We start from the raw sequence: 27,274 nt of genomic DNA on the forward strand, positions 1-27,274 counted from the left end.
TGTTATTGTCGGGGACACTTCAATGTACTAAAGCCATATTTTGGTTCCTCGGACAAGGGTTCGATCCTCGGGAAAGAACGCTGTAACTTTATGGTCTTGTGTAGGTATTCCTACACTGGGAAGTTCTTCTCCGTTGAATTGCCTCCAAGTCCTTCTTGCCGTTGCTCAAAAAGCGAAGTCACGTGTTAACTCTATTAGTGTCAAATATTAGAAATGCACTGTTCATCTGTCCTCACTTATCTCTAAGCAGCACTTAATAGCTTGATTTCTCAGTTAGCATTAATTTACTGAAAATTATATTAGCCGATAGAGGTCACTATTAAGCACACAATTGTGACGAGGCCTAGTATGTACATGTATAACATTTCCATAATCTAAGGAAGAGAGTGACATTGCTTTTTTTAGTAGAAACTAGAAATCGATGTTTTAAAAATAGATAATGCAAACTTTCTTGCAGTCATGGGGAGTGAACTCCATTTATCAGTAATAATTACAGGAGCAAACATTGACTTATGTTTGTAATATAGGTATATTGTAACTTTGTGAAATTCTCGTACTGTAGTTGGTTGAATTACAACACATAGCAGGGGGCATACATGTATCACTCAGATAATCAGGAAATAGTTTATAAATTTTGAATATTGTTGTTAATTTAGTAATTTTTCTTCCTTCTTGTAAAGATTCCCACCCAGTTATAAAATAAAGCGAATCTTTAGCAGCAAATAAAGTTAGGCCATGACAGCACATAGTTGTAATTTTTTCTATTTTTTCACTACCACCCATATTACATCGTCCCCATACCAAAGAAGCATATTCTAATTGTGGTTTAAGGAAGGTTGTGTACATTTCCAGTTTACTAATAATTTAAGTTTTTTTCAGAGACCCAATTTCATTTGCTAAAGAGAATGATACATGTATCAATTTGTGTAGACCAACTAAGATCATGAGGAAAAATAATCCCTAAAATGTCTATACATGTATGAGGAAACGAATTCTAGTTGACTTTGCTGGAAGAAGTAAGAGTTTTGGGTAGTAAACTTTTTTTTCTCATTCTGAAAATTTAAGACGCTATTTTCTGTACCAAGTTTATAGCTTAGAAGGATCAAAATTAAGTTCGTTTTCAATGGTAATGACAATTTCGAAGAACTGCTGTAGGGTATGTTGTACATGTATAGGGTTGATGTAATATAGTATAAACAGTAAAGGAATATGTGTGAGCGTTAACCTGGAATCACCGTGTTCCTCTGTTCGTCAGTGTGAACATATGGTACATCTATGGATGCTTATATAGTCTGACGTATGCTTCTGATGCTGCATTTGACCTACATTCTATGTCTGAGCAAATCGATATATTTAAACCAGTTTACAACTTAACACATAAGAGATACACAAACCAAATATGCACTCGTGATGCATCAAGAAGTTTAATAGCATGGGATGCTGTCTCTGACTGAGATATATCATGCTGGCGTGGCTATGGTTAAGGTTTACCTTAAGGCATGTTTTTAGCTTATCTCGAATGATATAAAATCTTGTGCAAATTTAAACATTTTTGAGTTTAACATGCAGGAAATGCATGCTGCATCTGACCTACATATTCATTCCAGTGACATAAGACAAGATTTAGATAACGGACACCTGTAATTTTATCAGTAAGTTGCAAATAAGTCCAAGATCAAAAAATCCCCACCTCTGGACAGGGTTTTTCCTTCTAGGACTTTTATTAGTAATTTTCTGATAAAATTTAGGTGCCTGTGTGTTACATGTAGATCAATTTAAGCTACATGTAACTATAAGAGATATACAATATTAATTTAACATAACTTCTGCGGATAGTTCTATCTATGCAGTATTTGAAATAATTTGTTTTTGAGTGCATATTCCCACTTCATTATCGATATTGTCTCGTTAGGAAATCTCTACTTTCAAATTACCCCCCATCAAATGCGAGTATACATGTACAATGTAAGACCAAAGTTGACTCGGTGAAACATTTATTCGTTTCAGTCGTTCGATCACTTAACCTTTGACTTCCCTTGTGGTAGAAAATGGTCTTTAAACGTGATGATCCAGAGGAATGTCTGTCTGTTTACTTTTCTTTGGGAGTGTTGACTGCAAAATACAAGCGATAAAGTTTACCACATAATGATATGGACAGAGATAATGAGTTTCGCAAGATGAACTTGATATCGAAGTTTGTATTACGTATACACTGACCATCTGACCTGAGGAATAAAGATGTATATGTAGATAAATTAGATAATAAGTAAGAATATATATATATATATATATATATATATATATATATATATATATATATATATATATATATATATATATATATATATAGGTACTGAGAATATGTTTTAGACTAAGTGCACACTTTTTCCTTCTTAGATTTTCAATTTATATGTAAAGATTTTAAAAAAAAGGCCTCGTACATGTACATGTACCATGTCACATACCTATTACAATATATAAGTACACATAGTTATACAAATCCTATTATTAAACCATCAGTATTTTGCTTTTGGGCAATTCTCTGTCATTCCGTGGACATTGGGTAACCCTTTTCACTGATATTCAAGAAGTTTACAATTAATCACCGTGTGATTTTATAAGATTATAAAAAAAGATCCCAATTGTTAAAATACCGTGAACATTTAATGATAATGGATTTTACATTCCCCCATCTTTATCTTCAGGGTCAATTATACCAGCCTTCTACAGACTCATATCTAACTTCATTAGAATTATTATCAAGGTTTCTTAATCCCTCGACAAATAAAAAGATCCAGGCTAGCCCAGATTGGACATTATTGGAATAATTACTACCACGCTGACCGATAAAGAGGGCGCGTCCTTCTGTACAAAGAACAGACAGCGGCGTTTGTCAACAAAAACATACCCGCGCACAAAATCACTCATCTGTGGACGTTTAAACAGGGAAAATATTTAGTGAATGGAGAAAAAATACGTTCTTTAAACATTGTAGGCGACTTTGTTCAATTCAGGCACGTGTGTAAGCCAAGCTGAGGTATTTGTGACCGCTTTATTTGAATTTTGAAAGGCATCGTTGATCGTGTGAATTTTTTGCAAAAAATCATTTCTTTTTTTTAAAAAGTTATTTTGAATTTTGTAAAGGAAATTTAAGCAATGGCGGACTCTGAAACCAAATCGTCCGAAGTGAAATTGACCATCACAAATGAAAATGTTAAAACCCGAGATGTTACGGAGGGAGAAGAAATTGACCTTCATGAAAGGGATCCCAACAACTTACATGAAGATCTCAAGGTAAATTATGAATTACTATTTCTGCATATCAATTAAGCTCTATAAATACTGCAGATAAATAGCTTGATTGATTTCAATTTGCTCTCCTAGTGAAAACTCCTCTTCTTTTTCTTGCAAAATTTAAATATTTTCTTGAAAATAATTTAAGCATTAAGAATGCAGGTTAATTGACGTGCGTGTCCAAGAAAAAGTAAAAGCACGGGAAGTTTCTTATTGATAAACATAGGATGTTGTGCTTAATATGCTGTCTCTTGCCCCCCCCCCCCCAATAACTGAAATACTTTCAAGGCGAAAAGAAACAACAGAGTATTTATTTAGAAACAAGAATATAGCTATCTTTCTGTTTTGATGCAAGTGCATGCATATGCAACGTAAACCGCTTTACTATCTTATAATTTATCTGTGCGCTAACACGAGCAATTTTTCTTCTGCATAAAAAGCGAATAGTCACGTAATATAAAACTGAATTGCCACTTTTGAATTCTTGAAGAAAATGACCACCTAATCTACCAGCAATCTCCAATAATCTGATCTATTTGCGGCTAGGGATCTTTTTCCTCTCATTTCTGTGTAAATTGTTTACATTTTAACATTCTTTCCAGATCCAGTTTCACGAAATTATAGGCGAGCCTCATGAAGATGTGTTCTCTTTTGACTGTGTATGGGTCAACAGTTATAAGGTTTGTACGACCATTACTCTGGTATTCTAAGCCAGGGACCAGCTATTTCATTATTTATCAGTTGATTGGCCGTTAAGTGGACATACACATGTCAGTAAAAACCCAATATTCCTTAAATAAACCTGTTTGTCCAATTTCTTATTCAGCTTTAATACAGTTTCCTCCAGATATTCGACAGTAGAATTGCTTGTGAGGTATAATCGAAATACCATTGATTTATTTGTGTAACTGACTAGGGTAATTATTTACATTAGCATCAGCTGGCTTCGGTTTAAAGGGAAAATGTGCTGCTCGCGTTAAAAGTCGTTATTGACTATCAGTTGGTAACATGGTATATCATTTTTTGAGGGTAACATCTAAATTTTCTAATTGCTCTGAATACACAAAGTTTTCTGTTGACAGCTGCAGAAAAGCGCCGTGGACGCCATGTTTTTCACTACTTTCTTATTTTACGTATTAATATTCAGCATGAGGATGCGTGGGACATTTCATCAATAAAACGTCTATCTCCCCATCACAAATTACTAAATGGCGGACGGTGATAGCGCCACCTCTTGGGAAGCAACACAACTACGATATGAATACATACACGTCTGCAGAACACGCAGGTTTATCCGTGTCTCGAACGACGTCACTTTACACTTTATACTAGCGAACTAGGTCATTTTAACTCTTGATCGTTAGTAGTTTAAAAAACCTTAAAACTTGTGACATTGATTCCTTTTACATCTGATTTTCACCGAATCTAAACATAAATACCGAATACATTTTTTTATGTCTTACTGAATCTGAACGCAATAAACCTTAAATGATATAGCCCCGGGACTGTCAAAATTTTTAAGCTCTATCGCACAAGAATACTCTAAATAGATATCATTCTACCTTTCTAGGCCAAGCTTAATTTGGTTGAAGTGTCAATGTGTTGTACTGTCTAATAAAATATGTTTCAAATTTTTAGATTTTATCAAAGAACACATATAACATACTGCCAATAAATCATAATATATGTACATGCCTGCTGAAATTAATCCATATGAACATAAAAAAAAACAAACACCTAGAAATTATTACATAAAATTATGCTAAATTATCTTTTTGGTTCTGAATTCTTTATGTCACGCGAGATGTCGTCACCTTTTGCAGCCACAGTACGTGCATTTGCACGATTTCGGGCCAATGCAACCTATTCTGCATGTGCATATACATAAGGAAAATTGCCTGTTATAAATTATCCATAGATCGATTATTCAGACCGTAGTTCAATAATAGAAAAAAATGTGTAAAGATACATTTTCATTCTGATTGTCGGTAGTAGAAGATATGTAACTGTATATGTATACTATTAATAAATACCATATATTGTACATAATTTTATACATGTAATATGGTATGTAAATGAAAAAAAAATCAAACAGAAATCTACACGTAATTATCATTCATTCTTGTGAAATTTACCCCCCCCCCCCACCAAAAAAAGTATGGCATGTATCCCCATCGAAGAATGTGTTAGTGAATGATATTTCTTATATCAAATTGTATGTCTTTATTTTGTTGAACACTACAAGTAACTATTTCGGAAAATCTCTTTCCTTGTCAACAAACTGTGAATCATTATACATTGTAAATGTTTATATTTGTAGCAAATGTTCATCATCTCTTTATTCTCTCATTTAATTTTTTTTTTTTTTTTTTGCTCTCAAAATCAATTATTTTCCAAAAGAAATCTAAATCATAAATGAAGTGCAAACAATTTTATCATACTTTGCAGTGCAAATATTAATAAAACTTGTCTTTTAACTTCACAATTTTTTAGGGGAATGGTAGTCCTAATCAGAGTGAGTAATTCCAGCTAGAGTTATCTCACTTATCATAGGGTCAATGGACCTTAATTGCAACATGTTGTTCGATATTCTGCATTTTGTTCGAAAATGTACACATGACATAGGCATCGGAACCGGAGGGTGGGGGTAGGGGCTATAGGCCCCCTTTTTTGCTAAGATAGACATAATATTGCAAAGATACATATAATATACATGTAGGCAATGGAATTTGGGACTTGTGGTGTGTTCGACGTAGAAACTTTTATGTTAGTTTAGCCCCTCCCCCCCCCCCTCCTTTTAATTTGCTTCCGACGCCTATGCATAGACGCAGGGAATAGACTCTTGTTCACTGTCATTTATGATTAAGAATTATTTTTTTTTTCTTGTTTTCAAAATTAATGATTGTTTGTGTGAACCTTATCTTCACTTTAACAAGGATATTATAAATTAATAACACCCAGTCACGTAATTAGGGAAAACGCTTAATACTTGCTAAATGAAACGTTAAGAAAACTTTCACTTCCGGGACACTTGCAGCTGTCTCCACATTTACATCCGTGTCTAAATGATTGTACATCCAGTCGATGGGCATGCGCCCGAGCAAAGACAGTTACCCCTTAAAGAAATCAGGTTTTTCTTATGATTCCAAAAGAAGGACAACTCATAACAACAAACAGTTGAATGTGATGTACATTGTACTTACTTTCAAGGCATTTGCATGGGTCAGACATTTCTTTTTTTCTTTCTTGGCGTTCCTTGAAATAAAGGGAAAAAACCCTAAGAAAATATCTGAAGATAGTTAAATAATATATGATCATTGAATTATTTTGTTTTCAACAATATTTCACATTATTTCACCAGGGAATTTCAATGATTAATTTTCCTTCAATCGATGATTTATTTTCCTACAAAAACGTACTTTTGTACGTACATGTATGTGTTTAATTACAGTGTAATTGAAAAGAACTTCCCCTGATTAACAATAACACTTGTATAAATGCTTGCTTCAGGTAGTGTTATCAGATAAATTGAATAATTAAAAGTACACAATGCGTATACATACGTCTAATCAGTAACTTGTGCAATGGTACACTTCATTCTTTTGACTGGCACTAAGATTTTTTTTTTAATTTCCGGCAGATTTTTTACTTACACTATATGGTCTGATGCAATGAAATTTATTATTTGATTTCGGATTTTTACTGAGAATACTATATATGGCTCCCGTTTTAACATTTTCACTAATAATAAAATACGGTACAATGAAATCAATTCTATTGATTTCAGAAATTTATCCAGACTTTTAAAAAGCATAGTCATAATGCAGATTCTTACTGATAAATATAGATGTCAGAAAGACATTTAGACATGTAACTATAACATCTTTATCTTTCGATTTCAGATTTTCACAAACACCAAGATTTGGTGCTACAGAATCACTAGCGTCATCTGTGCCCTCCCGGTGTCGTTTTGTTGGGGGATCTACTTCGCCTGTTTCGCCTTCCATAACATATGGATCCTTATGCCCTGCCTGAAAGCCTATGGAATGAACCTCCGTATTCTTAGATCCTGCTTCAACAGTATTATAGAGACCTTCGTCAAGCCCTGCTATCTGGCGGCCGGTTATATTTTCTATAATATTCGGATAACGAAGGGGAGTGGTGACTGAGGGGTAGACGTTTGTAAAATAGGTCAAAATATGTGCACAATATATTGTACTGTTCAATACTCGTTTGTTTTAATTCTTTTGTATATACGAAACAGGGCACTAACACCATCATCTACGCATTTTGTACACTTTTAGTGAATTTCTTTGTATGTTTACTGTTTTACTTAAACACATGTATCATAAAGTTTATGATATTACATGTGTGATACTGAATTATGCATGGAATATACGTGAAAATAAACAAAATTTTAATCAGCTACATATGTTTTTTTTTTTTTTTTTTTTTTTTTTTTTTTTTTTTTGGCGTAAACCCTCTTAAGGTGGAATGCTACACCAACATTTTATTTGATGTATCTTTAGGACACCCCTTTTAAATTATTTAAGATTTAAAATAATATATCCTTTATCATCTATACTATTTTCACACAATCGAGGATTTCAGCAGACAATCGTAGATTTTCTTTCTCCTTGGATGAGTTTTCTCACTTTTTATTATCCCATGAATGATAAATTGTCCTTTTCTGGGGAAAAGAGCGGTTAGAAGATTTCAATATTTGAGTTAATGTGAAACTATTATATCTCACTTGGCAGGGAATGGAACAAGCCAAGGTAGCCGATCGAGTGGTAGGGCGTTCGCTTCGTGATCGGGAGGCCGGGGTAAACATAGGTAGTGACTGTTTCTTCGCCAAGAATTAAAAGTGAAAATCACGGGTCTTTCGGACGAGACCGGTCCCGTGTCATAGTAGGCGTTGGCAGGATAAAGAATCCCCATTGCTCAAAGGCACTGGGTGCCGAGTATAGGTCGAAATTTGAAGTCCCTCACCAGCATACGATGACGTCTCTTTATGAGTGCAATTTCTCAAATGGGACGTAAAACAACATACAATTGCAGGGAATGGAGAAGGGCATGATGTTTCTTTTTGCTGTTTTCTTATTTTGTCTCTTCTGTGGCATGTCTCTGGGTTTAAATACATGTACCAGAATATTTCATGATAGAACTCACGACTGCTAATGAATGCCCCCCCCCCCTTCCAAACAAAAACAAACAAATGAAGCTCTTTAAGGTGTATATCAATTTTTTTTATTTATTCTTTAGATATATATACTGGAGGGAGAACAATACTGAAAAAAGCTTTCATTTTTACATGATGTCTCTTCATCCAATACTAAAAATCCACGGTTATTGACATTTCTCAGCATCAACAACGGCAATTGATTGCGAAAAAAAAAACAAAGCGAGGAATTTTAAGCCTTATATTATATCTTTGAATTATTATTTTTTTTTATTTATTCTTTACATTATAAAGAGGGAAATAAAAACTGGTGTAGCTTCCAGTTTTTGCACGATACTGACTGATATGGAGTATGCTGGTAATTTTATCCTAGTATAATTTCAAATGTATTGAAACCCCTTTTTGTAATGGAAACAATGATTTTATACATTTCAGTTGCTTCTTTTCTGCTTATCTTTTTTCTTAACTTTACCTTCCCGTTAAATATTGTGAATTTTACTCTTAAGCTTGCTTGACCTATAATCCACTCTAAAGTCTTAGATATATATAGGATACAAGCTCGCTATTCGTTAAGGAGAACTGAATATTTGCATAATGTAGAGACGTTGTGCCTACGTCGTTCAAAGGGAAATAATGAATTGAATTGAATTGAACATATTTTATTGACAAAGTCAAATGGAACGGACACAAGTTCAGAAACTTAGATAGTCTTCTCCTGGTACAACATTTTGTAAAATTGCCAAAATAAAAACATATATACATAATATGGTCTATACTACATATATATCGTAGTAATAGAAAGAACAAAAATAAGTTCTTTAAGTGTACAAGTATAATTTGAATTGGTAAGAAGAGAAAAAAAAAAGAAAAAAGTAAGCTTATTTTGAAAAACGACCACATTCATTTAAGAAAGTTTGAATAATTTTGAAAAGTTCAGCATTTTGTTCAATAGTAAGAGAATCATCGCCCCATAGCATTAAATGTACATCTATAACATATAAATAATTAAATGACAATAGCTTATTCAATAAGGAATTCCTTGCTTTTACATAATATTTACAAGCAAAAAACAAATGATATGCATCTTCTAGTAGTCCACAAGAACAATTAGGATTGGTTATTAGGTTACAGCGATATAAGTCAGAATTTAAAATACAATTATGTCTTAATCTTGTATGAATTATGTTCAAAAACCTTTTTCCATATGAAAAATATTTCTGAGGTTTTACAATACTGTTGTGCAGATAGTTTTTAAAGATTTTGATAGAAGTTGCCTCCCTTGTTTTAAGACTAAGAGAATTCCACTTTCTAACAGTATCAGGAATAAATGATTTATTATACAGTTCTAATCTGTATTTTGGCAAAGAATAATTTAAGGAATTCCTGGTAGTGTATCCTGAAATATTGCCTCTTGTATCAGGTACTAAATTTTGTAAATAATTAGGTACTAAATTATTGTGCATTTTATACATTGTTATTAGTTTTGCTCTGTTTCTTCTGTATTCCAATGGTTCCCAACCTGTTTCCAAATATAATGAATTTCTTGAAGCAATAATTGTAAGCCCAGTAACTATTCTTGCAGCAAATAATTGTACTTTTTCAAGATTCTCAATGTCTGTTTTTGTGCATCCAGACCAAACTTCAACAGCATATTCAAGTAGTGGTCTAATAAAAGATATATACATCTGGGATAGAATATCTCTTGACACAGTAAATTTTAGTTTTTTAAGAAGCCCCAGTTTTTTGTATGCTTTCTTTATAATGATATCAATATGATCAGACCATCCTAAATTGGACGACAGAAGTATCCCAAGATGTTTGTGTTCTGTAACATATTCCAATTGGCAATTGTCAAAAAATAATTTAGGAAACTGCTGCACATTTTTTGAATTAAAAAATACAGCTTTGGTTTTCTGTGGGTTAAATTCCAATAACCATTTCTTTGACCATTCATCTAGTATTCTAAGATCATGGTTAAGATTTTGCTCAATATGATTAATTATCTGAACATTGTTGTAAGGAATTATCATCAGCATATAATCTACAAACAGATATCATATTTTCAGCCACATCATTTACATACAATAAAAATAACAAGGGACCGAGTACTGAGCCCTTGATAACTATCAAACCAATCTAGCATATCACCATTGATTCCATACATTTTTAGTTTGTAAATTAAGCCTTTATGCCAGACTCTATCAAATGCCTTGGATAAATCACAAAACACCATACAACAGAATTTACCTTCATCAATATTTTTTACTATAGAATGGTATGTTTCTAAAAGTTGATATACTGTGGAATGACCTGGTAAAAAACCTGCTTGATATTTATAAAATATATTATGTGAATACAAGAAATTGTATACATGTTTAAAAATGATTCTTTCAAAAATTTTGCTTATACAACTCAGCAAGGAAACGGGTCTATAATTTGTAGTGATGGACGGGTCATCTTTCTTAAATAGTGGAAGAACATGTGCTAGTTTCCAGCAGTCTGGAAAAGTTTTTAATGTTAGGGATTTGTTGAAAAGTATACAAAGAGGTTTTGAGATAGCGTCTTTGCAAGATTTTATCATTTTATGGCTGATGCAATCAGGACCAACTGCTTTATTAACAGGAATAATAGAAATTATATCAATAATTTTCTGTTCTTGTATTTTTATATCCGGAAAATTATCCTTACATCTAGACACTATATTTGGAAGCTCCTGATTACTGTCATCTAAGACTGTAATTGATGTGAAATATTTGTTCAATAGCTCAATTTTATCTATGTCTGAAAATGCAAAACTTTCAGTGCCATTGTTGGCTGTAAACTGAATAGGTGGAATTTCATTTGTTGGTTTAATGTGAAAAGTGTCTTTCAGTAACTTCCAGTATAGTTTTTGATTGTTCAGACTAGCATCCTTAAGATGAGAATCTATATTGTCATAATAGTTTTTGATAGCATATTTTTTCATGCTATTAAACTTATTCCTTACCTTCCAAAAAGTTTCCAAATCAGATTCTCTTTTTGTTTTTTGTGCTATTTTTCTTAGCCTATTGCGAATACGCAAAGTTTTCTTTAGAAGAGAATCCATCCATGGTTTATCATTTGGCCTTATGGTTACAGTTTTTTCGGGTACGCATTGGTGAATAATAGAATTAAACTTTTCCGTGAAGTTTGCTATTGCAGTATTAATGTTTTCTGTAGCATCAATAAGGCTATTCCAGTCACATTGTAGGATTAAATCATTAAGAAGTTCTAAATCTGCATGCTTATAGTTCCAAATTTTACGTTTATATGCCGCATTAACATTGGTATTCTGGTGAATATATATATATATAAGTTGCTTTATGATCACTAACTGTATTACTAACTTTTAATGTTCCAGAATCATGTACATGTATATTGTCACTAATAATGATAGGATCTATAAGGGTTTCTGTATTTTAAGTAATTCTTGTACGCTCATGTATGATATTTGTTAATCTACAGCTGTTCATAATTGTAAGAATCTCATGTGAGTTGTTAACTTTTAAGAAATCAGTGTTAAGGTCACCAAGTACTACAATATTGCTGGAGATATCACAAGCTTTTTCAAAGGACCAAGATAGTTTTTGCCAAAAGACACTATTAGTGTGTGGTGGACGATAAATACAGCATATAAGTAGATTTCCCTTTACTTGTGGTATTTCTATCCAAATGAGTTCAGTGTCAATGGGTTCTAAATCTTCTCTTCGACTAGCCTTAATTAAATTTGAAACATAAATCATTACACCTCCACCATAAGAATTGCGATCTTTTCTGAAGATATTCTTAAAACCTTCTATGAACAAACTTTCATTTGTAAAATGTGTGTCTGAATGAGTCTCACTAAAACATAGTATATCAAAATCTTGAACTAAATACATTAGGGAATCAATCTTATTTCTGATGCTTCTAATATTAAGGTGCAGGATATCAAGAGAGTTTGGAGCAGGTGGACCTTGGTTTGTTTCAATATCACCAGATAGCAATAGAATGACAAACATGAATAATTGTGCAAAAAAATTAATTCTGAGAGACCAAGATGCCATATTTTTATATTGTTTTTTGAAGATACTGGATATGAATAACAAAATATCTAATAGTGTAGGAGATTTTGAAACTTTGAAAGCAGACCTTGACAGTATATTATGACATTTAAAGTAAAAAACCCCAAGGGAAATAATCTGACTTATCAAACTTTACAACAGAAGTAACATTATGCAAATTTTAAATATTCAACGAGACACAAGGAAAGATTTTGGCTTTGTTGTGCCCTGAAAATTTGATATTTCAAACAGTTTTAAAATTGGCTAAAATATAATGTGATGTGATAAATCATGAAAGAATATGGGGTGAGGGAGGACCATTCCGGAAATATGACGTCATTTATTTGAAACATTTCTCCATTTTAAACAGAAAAAGCCTCAAAATGACTTATTTCAGGGTTATTTTCCTTAACAAAATAGTGTGCACAGCCGTCGCCCACTTCAACTTTTCATACATGTTGTGTAAAATTCTTTGAAAAATCACTATTAAATAAGAACTCCTTTGTGATCGGTCAACAGGGGATGCTTACTCCTCCTAGACCCCTGATTCCATCTATGAAATTTCCAAGAGTCCCTGTTTTATAATCTGTTCACAAATTTTATAATTTAAAAGATTTTTGAGATTGATCACTGTCCGTTATCTTCACCTTTTTTATTTTGACCATTTGACCTTGACCTTGATGTTTGACGTACTTTTGAAAAACGTTGACGTTTTCCATATCTTTTCAATGGATGCTGCTAGGGCTCTCATATTCTCACAGGTACTAGAAGAAATCCCGCGCAAGCGCGGGGAATTAAATTTATACTACTACCGACAGAAAAATTCCAATAATATATATTGTAGTTTCTACTGAAAACCTACAGGTTCATAGCAGGAAGAAAAACTTTGTTCAAAATCCCGGATGAAGTAGATGTACGTCTCCACCCCCTCCCCCACCCCCACTTTTTGTAAAAACTTGAAAAACAAACTATTTCATTCATTGACGTTTATTATGAAACATGTCATACTATATGGATATTGTACTTCAGGTGCTCTTATTTCATTTCCGTCAAGGATAAAAGCATCGAATATGCACATTTTACTGATAAATTGAATTTTTTTTTGGGGGGGGGGGTAAAAATTAGCTTTTAATGCCCTATGAATAGGGCGAGTGTTTGATACAAAAGATTGTATTCAGGAAAAAACTAAAATGCATTGATTAAAGCACAAAATTTTACAGCTTTAATTGTATTTGAAAAATACCTTATTCATTAATTTTCTCTTTTCATTTAAGCAAGCTTATTACGAAGTACAAATTGTACTTCGGGTTCGTTGCCACGATGTTCTCAGTGAGGAATATACAAATTTTACCGATAAATTTATTAGGAAAACCTACTAATAGTCTTTCGATATATAAATATAAATATTCACAACTTATAGTGTTATCAATGATTTACCATTATTTCATTGAGCATTCACACAAAAGTTTTTTTTAATATTCATGCAGCTAAAATCGCTTATTGTCAGTTTCATTAAAAATTGCCTGTAACTTAGATCCGCCAACCGGAGCCGCCACCGTACACACGTTTTTGCTATTTCATGGCTGTTTATAGAAAATGAAAGTAGATTTTTAATTTAATGTACGATACTTACTATGCGAGTGAAATCTAAATATAGTTTTATCATGTTGTAAATTTTGAATTTACTAGGGGGAGGTAAATGAAAAACTTACAACATGTTGTAAATTTTGCATTTACCTCCCCCTAGTACATGTAAATTCAAAATTTATAACATGATAGTTTACGGACATCATCTTGTATCTAGTGTATTCTTAGCGGAGTATAAAACTCTGGTGCACCCGTTTCGGAGTTTATTTACAAAATTTATTAATTTTTAAGTATAGATATTCCTCAAGACAAGACCTTACTTTGGGTACCAACGTATTTGGTTTGCATTTGAGAAAGTTTAACCTTCGCTATAAGTTGCCATACGGGGGCATCAGTGTTTCACAAATACATCTTGTTTGGATAAACTTTTATTACAGAAACAAGAAATAAGTGCCTGTGCTTCAGTTATAAATCAAGGAATGTAGATGTTTTTTTCCTAAATTATAATACCTGGAAAATAAATAATTATGGAAGCTCTTGATCCCCCTAAAAAGAAATAACAAACACCTGAATTATGGAATATTATACATTTATTATTTCGTTCTTTACAATGGAATTCTGTCACGTGACCAGGCAGTCATTTTTTGCAGAGGCAGTTACTGTCGGTACATTTACAGGATTGAGGTCCGATGCAGCCTTTTCCGCAGGCGCAGATTCCTGTAAATTTCAGAAGCATTTTTATCCAATTGATGAATTTGACCTAAATAACTGACAGCAAAAATATAAAGTATATAAAAGTGAAACAGAAAAATTAAAGTCGATAAATATTTTTGTAGCACAATCAGTATAAAGAAAAGGAAGATTCTTCCCCTCAATATTTTTATAGAGTAATGTTATGTGCCAAAAAGATCATAGTTATAATAAAAAAGAAATAAAATTTGGATTTCTTGGGGGGAAATGGTAGGCAATACTTTTTGTTTGTGTGTTTGTATGAATTCAAGATTTTGGAATACCGCTCCTCCCAAAATTTTAACACAGTAAGCTTTCAGAAAATCTTATGCATGGGTCTTGTAGTATTTTATATGCATTATAGTATTTTATATGCAGTATTATAGTATTCTATATGCAGTATTATAGTATTTTATAAGCAACTTCATTTTAACAAACATTCTGTACATGTATTTGTCCGTGAGAATAACAACTTACCGTTGCAGTTACAATCGATTTTACATCCGGGACACTTGCAGCTGGATCCACATTTACATACGCTTCCACATTTACATCCACTCAATGGACAGGAGTCTGTACACAAACATTTCCCGGCTGAAAGAAAATTTTTAGATATCTAAAGTGTAAACTTTCATACAGACAAGAAAGGACAACTCAGATTACGAACATTGAATCAATTCAAAGAGAGTACATTGATTTAATTCGAAATAGAGAACATACTTGTTAGACAGTTGCAGGAATCAGACATATTTCTTTATTATCGCTGTTACCTGAAAAAATAAATCAATTATTATAATTTATTATCAATTACTGTCATTTTTCTTCATTTGCTTAATACTTACGTAATATCACAATTATATACTAGTAACATTTATACAACAGAGAAAATGGTATGGTATGGCGGTCTGTACAGGATAAATAAGTAAACACAAACATTGTAAATACCGGTAGCTTATGAATCCATAAATAGATAGGACACATCGAAGATTGTGTTTACAACATCTTTTTTTCATTTTTTAACTACAAAGCTAAATGCAATTTTTTTCCCCAAAATTACAAAGCTTATTTTATTAAACTTTTTTCGCCAAATGTAAGATTACATGTATTTTATCTAAATTCGTCAAATTAATGTTGGCTATTATTTAAACTATATTTCAGTATCATCACAGAGTATTAAGAAGGTTTCTTTTACGTACTTATAAAATGGACATACCTTCTTGAAATCGTGTAATACCAGGTCACTATGCACAGAAGGGTGCTTTCTCTTGCTATAACGTAGATTGAATAAAGTATATGCAATCAATGAGCACACTTTATACAATTTGAAACAAATTCGGTACCGTGTGCAAACCGTCATGTTTGCTAAATATCGTGTGCAAAAATGTATAGGGTTCTACTGTACCAGGGCAGGGAAGTATCGTAAGAGATAACAATATACAAATGATTGTATATTCACTTTGCACACGGCACTACCTATACAATGTGTAAATTCCAACTGACGATTAATCATCTACGCTAGCCAAGGGTTATTGGTCCACTCTGGAGCGGAGTGGACCGAAAACCCTTGGCTAGCGAAGATTATGATTAATATGTATAACATGAGTACATACCGTTTTCTTTAAATTGGCAGTCATTTATGTGAGGTGTTTTTAGATTATTAATCAATAATCTTGTAAACAGGAAATCCTCATTACTTTTTTTTTTTACTCTTTGATATATATTCTCATGGATCTCGAAGATTTGAAATAAAAGCTCAAGAATGTACTCGAAAGTGAATATAAAATTAGACATACTATACTAGAGATCTTTAGGTCAACGTCAAATGTATACAAGATGTATGTACGTTTAGGATGAATGAAAATATTATTTCTCACACAATTTTTTATTTATTTACAAACGTATTTATTTATTTTTTGACACATACGTTGTAACTGGACTGGACACCCTATGATTTTTAGTGTTATTAAAAGTTTCATAGTGCACCATGCTGAAAAAAATCTTGAACCCCCGTCTCCCACGCCATCCCGCGTAAAATTCCAGGATGCACACTTCGTGCCATAAATGATAGACTTTCCTGTCGAGGAAGCTACGATTCTTATTAACGAACTGGGATATCACGTATTGTAATTCAGAGTTTAATGGATTGAGTAAAATCTCTCTCTTCCTCTCTCTCTGTGTGTGTGAGGGTGTGTGTGTGTGCGCGCGCTCGCTAATTATACTGCGCTGCATAATTTACATTTGAGAAACAATAAATGATTTACCGTTTTAAAAGTGTCAGTATACGTATTTTTTTTTTTTTTTTTACATTTCTGCTACATAATAACCAGTTATATCAGAGCCCTTGTCGCGTCCCTCTGCTGGTGGAGTGGGGGTGTTACTAGCTTAATATGTGTTCGTTCTCCTCATGCGCGGATCGAGAAATTTTTCCCAGGAGGAATTGTGTATGGTCCATACCCACTTAAGAAAATACTCAAAAGTTATTTGACAAGCTGAAAAATTCTCCAAAGCCGAAAAACTAATTGGGGTGGGGTGTATAAGGTAAAAAAAAATCAAGCTAAAAGTACATATATGGATAGTTGCCAAGAACGGGGAGCTGGTCACAAAATGTGATTTCGACAGATTATATAGAATGTATTACGAATATGTGCACACGTTATACAAATATTCAGTATCGTGTGCAAAATATCGATAAGTTGTATATATATACACAGTATCGTGTGCAAAATGTATAGGGTCTATACAAATATGGTTGATAAGAGAATGAATGTAAACAATTAATGTTGATGTATAAATATTTATATCTTACTGCAAACTTATTGAGTGTAAATTACAGGTAGACTCTGAAATTTGAACAGGAAAAAAGTTGGACTTTATATAATTATATTTTCAAGACGTTCTCTAAATAATTCGCTGACTGTATCAACTATTTTCTAAACGTCGAAATCACATGGTGGTGTGACCTGCTTTCTGTTCTTGTCAAATATCCATAGGAAATATGTACTTTTAGCTTGATTTTTTTTTACTTTATACAAATGATGTTAAAGCGTAAAGAGCTTTAGATTTGTACATGTCATGAGATAAGTAAAATATACTTAACCGTGTGCCGATTGTAGTAAATTTATTTCATGTACCGGTATTACATGTATTAACTTATTGTACTCTCTCTCTCTCTCTCCCTCTCTCTCACTCTCCCCCCTATCTCTCTCTCAAAAGAGAATTTTCACAAACACAATAATATTCTTTCGTGGTGTTGTTTTTTTTTTGGGGGGGGGGGGGGCAAATTTAAAAATACATTACCATGGGAGAATTTGACTAAGCTGCGATAAAAGGGGGGGGGGCAGTCTTTCATTCTAAATTGACAGTAAAAAAATCATCCCCTCCCCCCCTCAATACTACGTGCCCGAGGATGCAACACTCTTATTCGATCAAATACATTTATGACCAGTACTTTTGGGTCTTTTTTTGGCTAAAAATCACCTATAGTACACTTACGCTTAACGATATACCTTAAGCCAGTGTTTCAAAATTTTTGTTCACAAAGCCTTTAATAAGTTTTATCGATAATTATTACCATATATCTATTAAACTCGAAATTTCTATAAAGCCCTCTGTGAAGTACTCTCATAGTTGACATCTGCACGAAGCGTGTCGGACCGAATTGTCTTGCCACCCAAAATGAATTTATAAATAGGTGAAATTTTCTATGGTCTCAATGTCAGGCCCACGAGGGCTTATAACAACGGTTATAAATAGGGATTTTTTAAAAAAAAATTTTAATACATATTTTGAGAATCAAGACATGCAAAATGAACTTGAACACAAACGGAATATTAGGAAATGAGGGGAAAATGAACCACTTACATCTGTTAAATTTTATTCTAATCTGATTACCATTTACTGCACCAATACCATCAGGAAAACCTGCAAGATGCTAAATTTCTAAACATAAATCTATACTGTATCTTGTTATTTAAGAACAATGAACGACAACTCTAATTGCACTGAACCAATTCGAAATTGTGTACTTGCTAGACATTTGCATGGATCAAATGACTTTTTTTTCTTTATTAATGCTGTTTCCTGAAAAATAAAAATACAAGAAAGCTGCATTTGTTTATTTCACTAAACAAAAGACTATATTCTATTTCGTAAAAATATAATGTTGACTATTATAAACTATATTTCAATGACACCATAAAATATTTAGTAAGTTTTTTTGTGAAGCTTAGAATACATGTATTTAATGGACATACCTCCCCAAAACTGTGCAATATTCCTGGACAGAAAGGTGTTTGGGTAGAAATAATGCAGACTGAGTAAAGTATATGCAATGCACAAGCTCATTTTACGCAAACTTTTGTTATCGTGTACAAACAATTATAAGATGTATAATAAGTCCATTAATCGTGTGCAATATGTATACATGTACAGCATATTAAGGGAATTATGTTAATCATGTTTAGACAGAAGCAACACTATACGATATTGATTTTATATTTACTTTGCACATGGCCTTATCTGTACAACGTAAGACTTCGTGCTTGTATCTTGTGACAATGAAATCATAATAAGCTTATTTCTATTCAACATATAAATTCCAACTTGATGTTTCCTGTGGAAACATATACAACGAGAATTTAGTAAAACATTTTTGAAAAAGCACTAAAAATAGCTAATATTTTTTTTTTTATTTTAATTTTGATTTTTTAAAAGAAATTTACAGATGAAGCTGAGATATAAATGTCACATTTAGAATATCAATCAATAATATTGAAACAGGAAATTTCTCATTTGCTTACTCTTTGATGAATATTTTTATGAATCTCATAAAAGGCCAAAATGTACTCAAAAGTGTATATGAAATCAGGCTTGATTACTACTTATATTTGATATCTACCGTTTATAATTCAACGTCAAATACTGTATATACATTTGAAAGTTACTTTTACGTGTTCTTCTTGAATGAAAAAAAAATTATGAACTCAAACCTCTGTTCAATAAATGGAATAAAAATTATTTTTAAATGATAAATGTCACACCATTTTTGAAAAGAAAATTAATATTCATATTTTTTATTTTGGCATACGACATCTTTATATCATTCTTGTATTAATAGAGTAGTTTGTTTATTTATTTAGGTTTTCTCTTGCACTGATACAAGTAATTTCAGACAGTGCTTTGCTGTCTTTTATCCTTACAGTGTTTTGCCATAAATTATAATGCCCAAAAGCCTAGACCCCACCCCCACCCCACCCTGGGAAAAATTCCAGGATCAACACTTCATGAATGATACACTTTCCTGTCAAGAAACTTTCGATTCTCAATATATTGTGTTGTAAGTAAGAATTTAATAGAATTTAAATTAAGTTAGTTTAAAAACTACTGGCGTTTCTCTCTCTCTCTCTCTCTCGAGATTGAATTAGAGTAACACTATGCTACATAATGTGCAATCTTTAAACAATGAATGATTTTATGATTTCGAAGTGTCAGTATATATGTACATGTTTAACTTTTCTTTTTCATATTTTTCTGTAAGATATTGTACTAGGATTTACTTTGATCTAAGATTTTAACTACATTTAACATATTTGATATTTTATAACTTTTCATATCAAATACAGGTATTCATTTGCATAAAAATATATTACACCTGATCCACCATGTGAAAAATTTCACTTACATGATTAAACATCATTCAGATATAAGATATTTCATTTCAGATGTTCCTAAGAATCACCTGTTTTATTTCCTCCCTGTTCTGGGTGGGGGTTGCTACCCTTATCTGTTTATTTCGTGTCCTTAAGCAGGGAGGGGGATCTACTCAGCATGTTTAGGCTTCCACAACATTCGGATCCTCGCCCTTAACATTGATGACCTTCTTAAAATTAAATCTAGATCTTTGATCCGCTTAAGTATTCGATACCCTGTAGAAAGTGTCTGCTACTGAAATTTCACAATATTGAATTACTTGTCTCTCTCCTCAATTTCATATACTAATGTGTATACGATTACCCCCCCCCCCCCCCACACACACACACACACACAGATACTTATTTATTACATTCATTCAGATTGAAAATAACGGGAGATTGGGGAATCAGAATTTTTTCATAGGGCTTCACTGTGCTGCATGTCTGTGCTATAGATCACAGGTTCACACTACGTGAAACAGTGTTTCTCTGATTGAATAAAGTATATACATGTATGCAATGCATGATCACACTTTATACATGTACAGACACATTCGGTACCGTGTGCAAACCGTCATAAGATGTTTACTTAATATCGTGTGTAAAATGTATAGGGTTCTATTATAGCAGGGTAGGGAAGTATCACAAGAGATAACAATATACAAATGATTGTATATTCACTTTGCACACGGCACTATCTATTTACAATGTGTAAATTTCAACTGATGATTTATATGTATAGGGAGAGTATATCTTTTCTTTAAATTAGCAGTTATTTATGTGAGACGTTTTAAAATTTTAATCAATAATCTTGTAAATAGGAAATTCCTCATTATTTTTTCACTCTTTGATAAATATTCTTATGAATCTCGAAGTTTTGTAATAAAAGCTCAAGAATGTACTCAAAAGTGTATATTAAGAAATTAGGCATGATTTCTACATATAATAGAGATCTACAGGTAAACTTCAAATGGGTACAAGGTGTATGAAAGAGTTAAAGGGTACAAAATTACATTTTCTTCTTAATAATCAGAATTTAAGCGACTTAAGTGTCTAGAATTAATAAATTAATTATTTCTGTGCGATAAATGTCACATATTTTTTTTATGTATTCCTTTTTTTCTCCATTTTGACACATACATTGTAAAATTTATGAGAGTACATGTACATTCATTCTGTAAAATTCAACTTCAATTTATACATACATATATTATTCTTCTTTACATATAATGTATGGGCTTATTAGTATATATACGAAAGGTTTCCATGCAGGGATACAAGTAATTTTTATACAGTGCTACATGTATGCTGTGTCTTTTTCCGTACAGTGTTCCGCCACAGCTTATAAGGCCCGAGGGCGGATCCAGCAGGGAGGGGGCTATCGGGGGCGGACGCCCTATGATTCTTAGTGTTATTAAGAGTTACATAATGAAATGTCTCAATTGAGCCTCCGTCCCCCACCCCAAACCGCATAATTTCCAGGTTCCACACTTCATGCCATAAATGGTACCACTTCCTGTCGAGGAACGTTCGATTCTCATTATCGAACTGTAATATTTTGTCTTGTACAATTTAATTACAACATTATGGAAGAGTTTAATAGAATTCAGAATTACCCTGTAGTTAAAAATACCTTCTCTCCGCGCAAATGATAGAATTTAAGTAACAATGTGCTTTATACTTTATATTCTAGAAACAATAAATAATTCCACCGTTTTAGAAGTGTCAGTATATAGGTGTATTTTTTTTTTATACATTTCCCCGTAATATATTTTACATCTATGATATCCTTTGATTTAAGATTTTCACTACATGTGGCACATGACTCAATGATACCTTAATTCTTCACTTCAGATTTAAATGTATTATAACACCTGATTCATAATATCAAATTTTCATTAACATTACTATACAGTGTTCATACATGTTATTTTTCAGAGATTTCCTGCTATAGAATAACCAGTTATATCAGTGCCCTCCTCGTGTCCCTGTGCTGAGGCGGGGGTGGAGTATTACTAGATTTGTTTTGCCCTCGTCATGCGCGGATCGAGGAAGTTTGTGTGTGGTCCATAACCACTTTAGAAAAGACTTGAAAATTTAGAAAATTATTTGACCAGAAAATAAAATAAAAAAGAAATAAAAATTCTCCAAAGGGATTTACTTCGCTTATTTAGCCTTCTATAATATTCGGATCCTCGTTCACTAGCATGCATCATCTATCAAAATTAGAGCTAATAAAATCTTTGATTCCTTCATACCCTACGTATAGTAAGTGGGCACTTTTGAAAATTGTCAATATTGCATCTTGTGTGGCATCCCTCATCAATTTTATATACATTTGTACTAGTATACTATTCAACACATACTTGTACGCACACAAATATTACCCTTCAATGTGAGATCTAACTTCTTATAAAAAAAAATGTCACATACACATACTTCCCATCATTTACATTTAAATTTACATGTCAGAGTGGGGAGTCATAATTATTTTGGGGATTCGCTGTGTTGCATTACCATCATTCCCTTAAAGAAAATAAACCAAATAAACAATCACTCCATTTACGATATATTATGCATTTATTATTTTGTTCTTTACAATGGAATTCTGTCACGTGACCAGGCAGTCATTTTTTGCAGACGCAGTTACTGTCCGTACATTTACATGATTGAGGTCCAAGGCAGCCCTTTCCGCAAGCGCAGAGTCCTGCAAATTAAACAAAACATTTTTATTTAATTAATGAGTATATCGTAAATACTTGACAAGAATATATATATATATATATATATATATATATATATATATATATATATATATATATATATATATATATATATATATATATATATATATATATATAACAGACACATTTAATAGTCAAATAAATGCAACACAACCAGTGAAGAGAAAACAACCGCCCTCCCCCCGCCAAAATCTTTGTACAGTGTTAAGTTACATGTAGGTTCAAAAAAAAAGAAGAAGAAGAAGAAGAAGAAGAAATTTTGGCTTACCTTGGAAAAAAAATTGCTAGGCAATGATTTTTGTTGGTGCTTTTGTTTCAGTTGAAATACTGCCCGTTTGTCACATTTTTGAGAACAATAAAAATCCTACTGGTAGATATATGTGAATATGGTATTTTTTATATGCATATTTCTTTTTACATTGAGAATACCAACTTACCGTTGCAGTTGCAATTGACTTTACATCCGGGACACTTGCAGCTGGGTCCACATTTACATCCGCCCCCACATTTACATCCAGTTGATGGGCAGGTGGCTACGCACAAACAGTTTCCAGCTAGAAACATGTAAATCGTATAAAGAACGACAACTCGAACTATTCACAATCGGTATTTGGACAACGTACATGTATACAAGGAAATTCACATAACTTACTTTCTGAGCAGTTGCAAGGGTCAGACATTTTTCTGTGTTTTAGGGTGTTGTCTGAAAAGGAGAAAGTATAACTTATTTAATGCAATGATAGAAATGAAACAAATATTTAATCCCCCCCCCCCCCACATTTTTTCACCACACATACCGTATCGTAAAGCCCCTCCGTATTCAAGTAGTAAAATAGAACTTACTTTCTTGAGGAAAAAATATATATTCCTTGTACAAATTTCTAAGCGCTAATGAGTATCGATATCACTCCAGTTGAATATAGAATATAATACGAATATATGCACACGTTATACAAATATTCAGTATCGTGTGCAAAAATCAATAAGTTGTATATATACACAGCATCGTGTGCAAAATGTATAGAGCCTATACAATGATGGTTGATAAGAGGATGAGAATTAATGTAGCGGAGATGTATAAATATTTATATCTTACTGCAAACTTATTGAGTGTAATTACATATAGTCTCTGAAATTTGAACAGGAAAAAAGTTGGACTTTATATAATTATATTTTCAAGACGTTCTCTAAATTATTCACTGACTGTATCAATTATTTTTTAAATGTCGAAATCACATGGTGTGACCAACTTCCTGTTCTTGGCAAATCTCCAGACAAGTATTTTTAGCTTGATTTCTTTTTTGGACTTTATTCAAATGATGATAAAGCGTAAAGAGCTTCAGAATTATGTCTCATGAAATAAGTTAAATATACTTAACCGTGTACCGCGTGTCGATTGTAGTAAGTTTATTTCATGTATTATATGTATTAATTTATTTTACTCTCTCTCTCTCTCTCTCTCTCTCTCTCTCTCTCTCTCTCTCCAGCAAAAGAAATAAACAAAAGAAAAGAAACAAAATAGAGAGAATTATCCCAAACACGGAAATATTCTTTCGTGGTGCTTTTTTTTTCTTGGATGGGGGCATTTAAAAATACATTACCATGGGAGAATTTGACTAAGCTGCGATAAAAAATCAAAGTACTGAAAGTACTGAAAAGCGGTTAGCATGCTTTCAAGATTGACCAAAAAAAAACTTTGCATGAAATGATATTAAAGTACATATAGCTGTTGTTCAATTGATGTCATCAGAGAATCAGAGTAAAAGCAGACATTCCGAACTTTGGATTATTTTACTAAATAACAAAACCAATAACTTTCCATTCGTACACCTAGACATATTTTTTATCGATTGATGTCACAAATGCATGTTTAAAATATCAAAACGTGATTTCCTGAGTTTGAAAGACAGAAAGTGCAATTTTTAAAATTCACTTTCGGTGGCGACCGGAAGTGCTCAGTAAGAAAAAAAAGTAAATTGATGTAGATTTACCTGTCATGCTGTATGGTTTCTGAAATCAGGTAATTGTTAGGTTGCTAGCACACAATTTAAAAAGAAAAACTTGTGATAAATCAAAATTTTTAGATATATGAATTTGGAGTAGCTGCAGATCTTTAACTCGCTGGTCTAATAAAATTGGGATAGATGAAGAGATTTTGTCAGTGTTTTTTCGGAGACCTTCAGTTCTGTAGCTTTAATCTGAAGAAAAGTTGAACTAGTCGGTTCAAAACAAAACAAGTACTTTACACACGGCGGGTGTGACCGGTCAACTGCGGATGCTTACTTCTCCTAGACACCTTATCCCACCTCTGGAATTTTCAGAGGTCCGTGTTTTATGCCATTTTAACATATTTGTATTGTTTATATTGTTGATAGTTTGAGGTCAATCACTGTTCGTTATCTTTACCTTTTACATTTAAATGTTGGGGTTCATTACTGCAGGGATTCTGTATTTTTGAGGTACTGAGTACTTCCGTTTAGTATTATGTGCTATTACGGTACTACCCTCACTGGAAGACGGACAAGTAAACTAAATAATCAAGTGTTAAGAAATGTACATTACTGACCATGCAAACCATTTAAATGTTCAAATGAGTAAATGGTATGTATGACAAGAATTTAAAATTAAAAAAAAAAGGTCTTGCACAATATATATAGGGACAATACTGAGTTATTGGCATATACTTTTCATGCAATGCTCTTGATATCAAAGAAAACGTAAAAAGAAAAAGTAAAGTTGTTATCTAATCCAACTATACTAGAATTTATTATTTCACATGTACATTTAAAATCATTGTTTGATAAACAGATTTTGTCATTCGCAAGAATTTTCCAGTTAACAATGTCACTTACTTCAATGTTCAAATTAATATGTTAGCAAAGCAATTTACATCAATTTGATATTTTTTATTTATAACAGTATGAATTTCTATTAAAATGCCTACACTTGTATTTTTCTTTTTATTCACAGAGATTCAAAATAAAAATTATAATAAAGTTTGAACAAATTAAAAAGAAATATGTTTACAACTTACATATTTTTCAAAAGACATTTAACAAGTTCTGAAATAAAAATTAATTATTATTTAAAATTTTTGTTAATTGCCAAGATTTTTTTTATCACTCTTTCATTATATATCTTTTTAAAACGTTCTCAGCTAGATCTTTGCATATTTTAAAAAGGTTGATGAATTTTAGAAGAGGATCACAATGGCGATTAAAGCCTTTAGAGGTTTTCTATTTTTTTTTTCTTATTTTAACTTTTTTCAGTTTCCGATAAAAAAAATTTCCCCCAAAAATAAAAGTATGTATTCGTTTATGATTATAATAAAAAGAGTACAGAATGTGCTCCTGTGAGCTAAACTTTTATTATCTTTTAATTAGAGAAGAAATAACTTTTTATTATGAAAGTAATTCCATTGTTTCTATTAAAATAGTTGTACAAAAAATTTGAAAAACTTAAAATGTATTTAATGCTTTTAATAAAAGCTTTTTTTCCCATATATTTCTTCACTTAATAAAAAGTATATCTATAACTACTTCAGGGTAAACTCGCATGAGAAAATCAAACGAGAGTCTCGCCGATGTTTTGCAGTCGGTAATATCCTTTAACCCCTTTAGTCAGCAATGAACCCGTCCATCCAGTGCCCATCGAGGCATAATTGGGTCAAATAATTATGGCGGTCTACATATTGTTCATGAGGGGTGCTATATAGACCTAGTTGATGCAAAATCGTTCAACTCCCAAAAATAATCACGACTGCAGGATTTACCGACGAGTTATACTCTGCAAGTAACCCCTAAAATTTAAGCCGGGCGATTATCTCGGGTGTTAGCCTGTCAGAGTCAGATAGGCAGTAGAGGTAGCGATGGTAAACAGAGCATAGGTAGCGCTTTGACGAAGCTTCCGGTGTTGCATAGGTAGCGCTTTGACGAAGATTCCGGTGTTGACAAAAATTGCGTAAGACCTTTGGTTACATGACATAAA

The 27,274-nt window shown here is 32.4% G+C and overlaps 2 protein-coding genes across 2 annotated transcripts; one reads left to right on the forward strand and one right to left on the reverse strand.

The window, feature by feature from the left end:
* Positions 1–2,738: 2,738 nt before the first annotated feature.
* Positions 2,739–7,699, forward strand: LOC133195667 (caveolin-3-like). The gene is made up of 3 exons (XM_061331560.1): positions 2,739–3,294; positions 3,897–3,974; positions 7,197–7,699. The coding sequence occupies exons 1-3, from the start codon at positions 3,157–3,159 to the stop codon at positions 7,461–7,463; spliced, it is 483 nt and encodes a 160-aa protein (XP_061187544.1). The 5' UTR covers positions 2,739–3,156; the 3' UTR covers positions 7,464–7,699.
* A 6,997-nt stretch (positions 7,700–14,696) lies between these two features.
* Positions 14,697–24,225, reverse strand: LOC133195045 (uncharacterized). The gene is made up of 8 exons (XM_061330930.1): positions 24,131–24,225; positions 23,940–23,990; positions 23,725–23,841; positions 23,182–23,250; positions 23,009–23,069; positions 15,574–15,605; positions 15,331–15,447; positions 14,697–14,841 (listed from the first exon to the last, which is right to left on the reverse strand). The coding sequence occupies exons 2-8, from the start codon at positions 23,965–23,967 to the stop codon at positions 14,762–14,764; spliced, it is 504 nt and encodes a 167-aa protein (XP_061186914.1). The 5' UTR covers positions 23,968–23,990; positions 24,131–24,225; the 3' UTR covers positions 14,697–14,761.
* Between the last annotated feature and the right edge of the window lie 3,049 nt (positions 24,226–27,274).

Source organism: Saccostrea echinata, unplaced genomic scaffold, assembly GCF_033153115.1.
Source record: "Saccostrea echinata isolate AGI-Se365-2 ecotype Australia unplaced genomic scaffold, CSIRO_AGI_Sech_v1 ptg000029l, whole genome shotgun sequence".
Taxonomy (NCBI): Eukaryota; Metazoa; Mollusca; class Bivalvia; order Ostreida; family Ostreidae; genus Saccostrea; species Saccostrea echinata.

Coding starts and splice junctions, on each gene's coding strand:
- LOC133195667 (XM_061331560.1), top strand. CDS start 3,157: ATGGCGGACTCTGAAACCAAATCGTCCGAAGTGAAATTGACCATCACA. Junction 3,295..3,896: donor ACTTACATGAAGATCTCAAG/GTAAATTATGAA, acceptor CATTCTTTCCAG/ATCCAGTTTCACGAAATTAT. Junction 3,975..7,196: donor TATGGGTCAACAGTTATAAG/GTTTGTACGACC, acceptor TTTCGATTTCAG/ATTTTCACAAACACCAAGAT.
- LOC133195045 (XM_061330930.1), bottom strand. CDS start 23,967: ATGTCTGACCCTTGCAACTGCTCAGAAA. Junction 23,842..23,939: donor CCCTTGCAACTGCTCAGAAA/GTAAGTTATGTG, acceptor ACATGTTTCTAG/CTGGAAACTGTTTGTGCGTA. Junction 14,842..15,330: donor AATCGATTGTAACTGCAACG/GTAAGTTGTTAT, acceptor TGAAATTTACAG/GAATCTGCGCCTGCGGAAAA.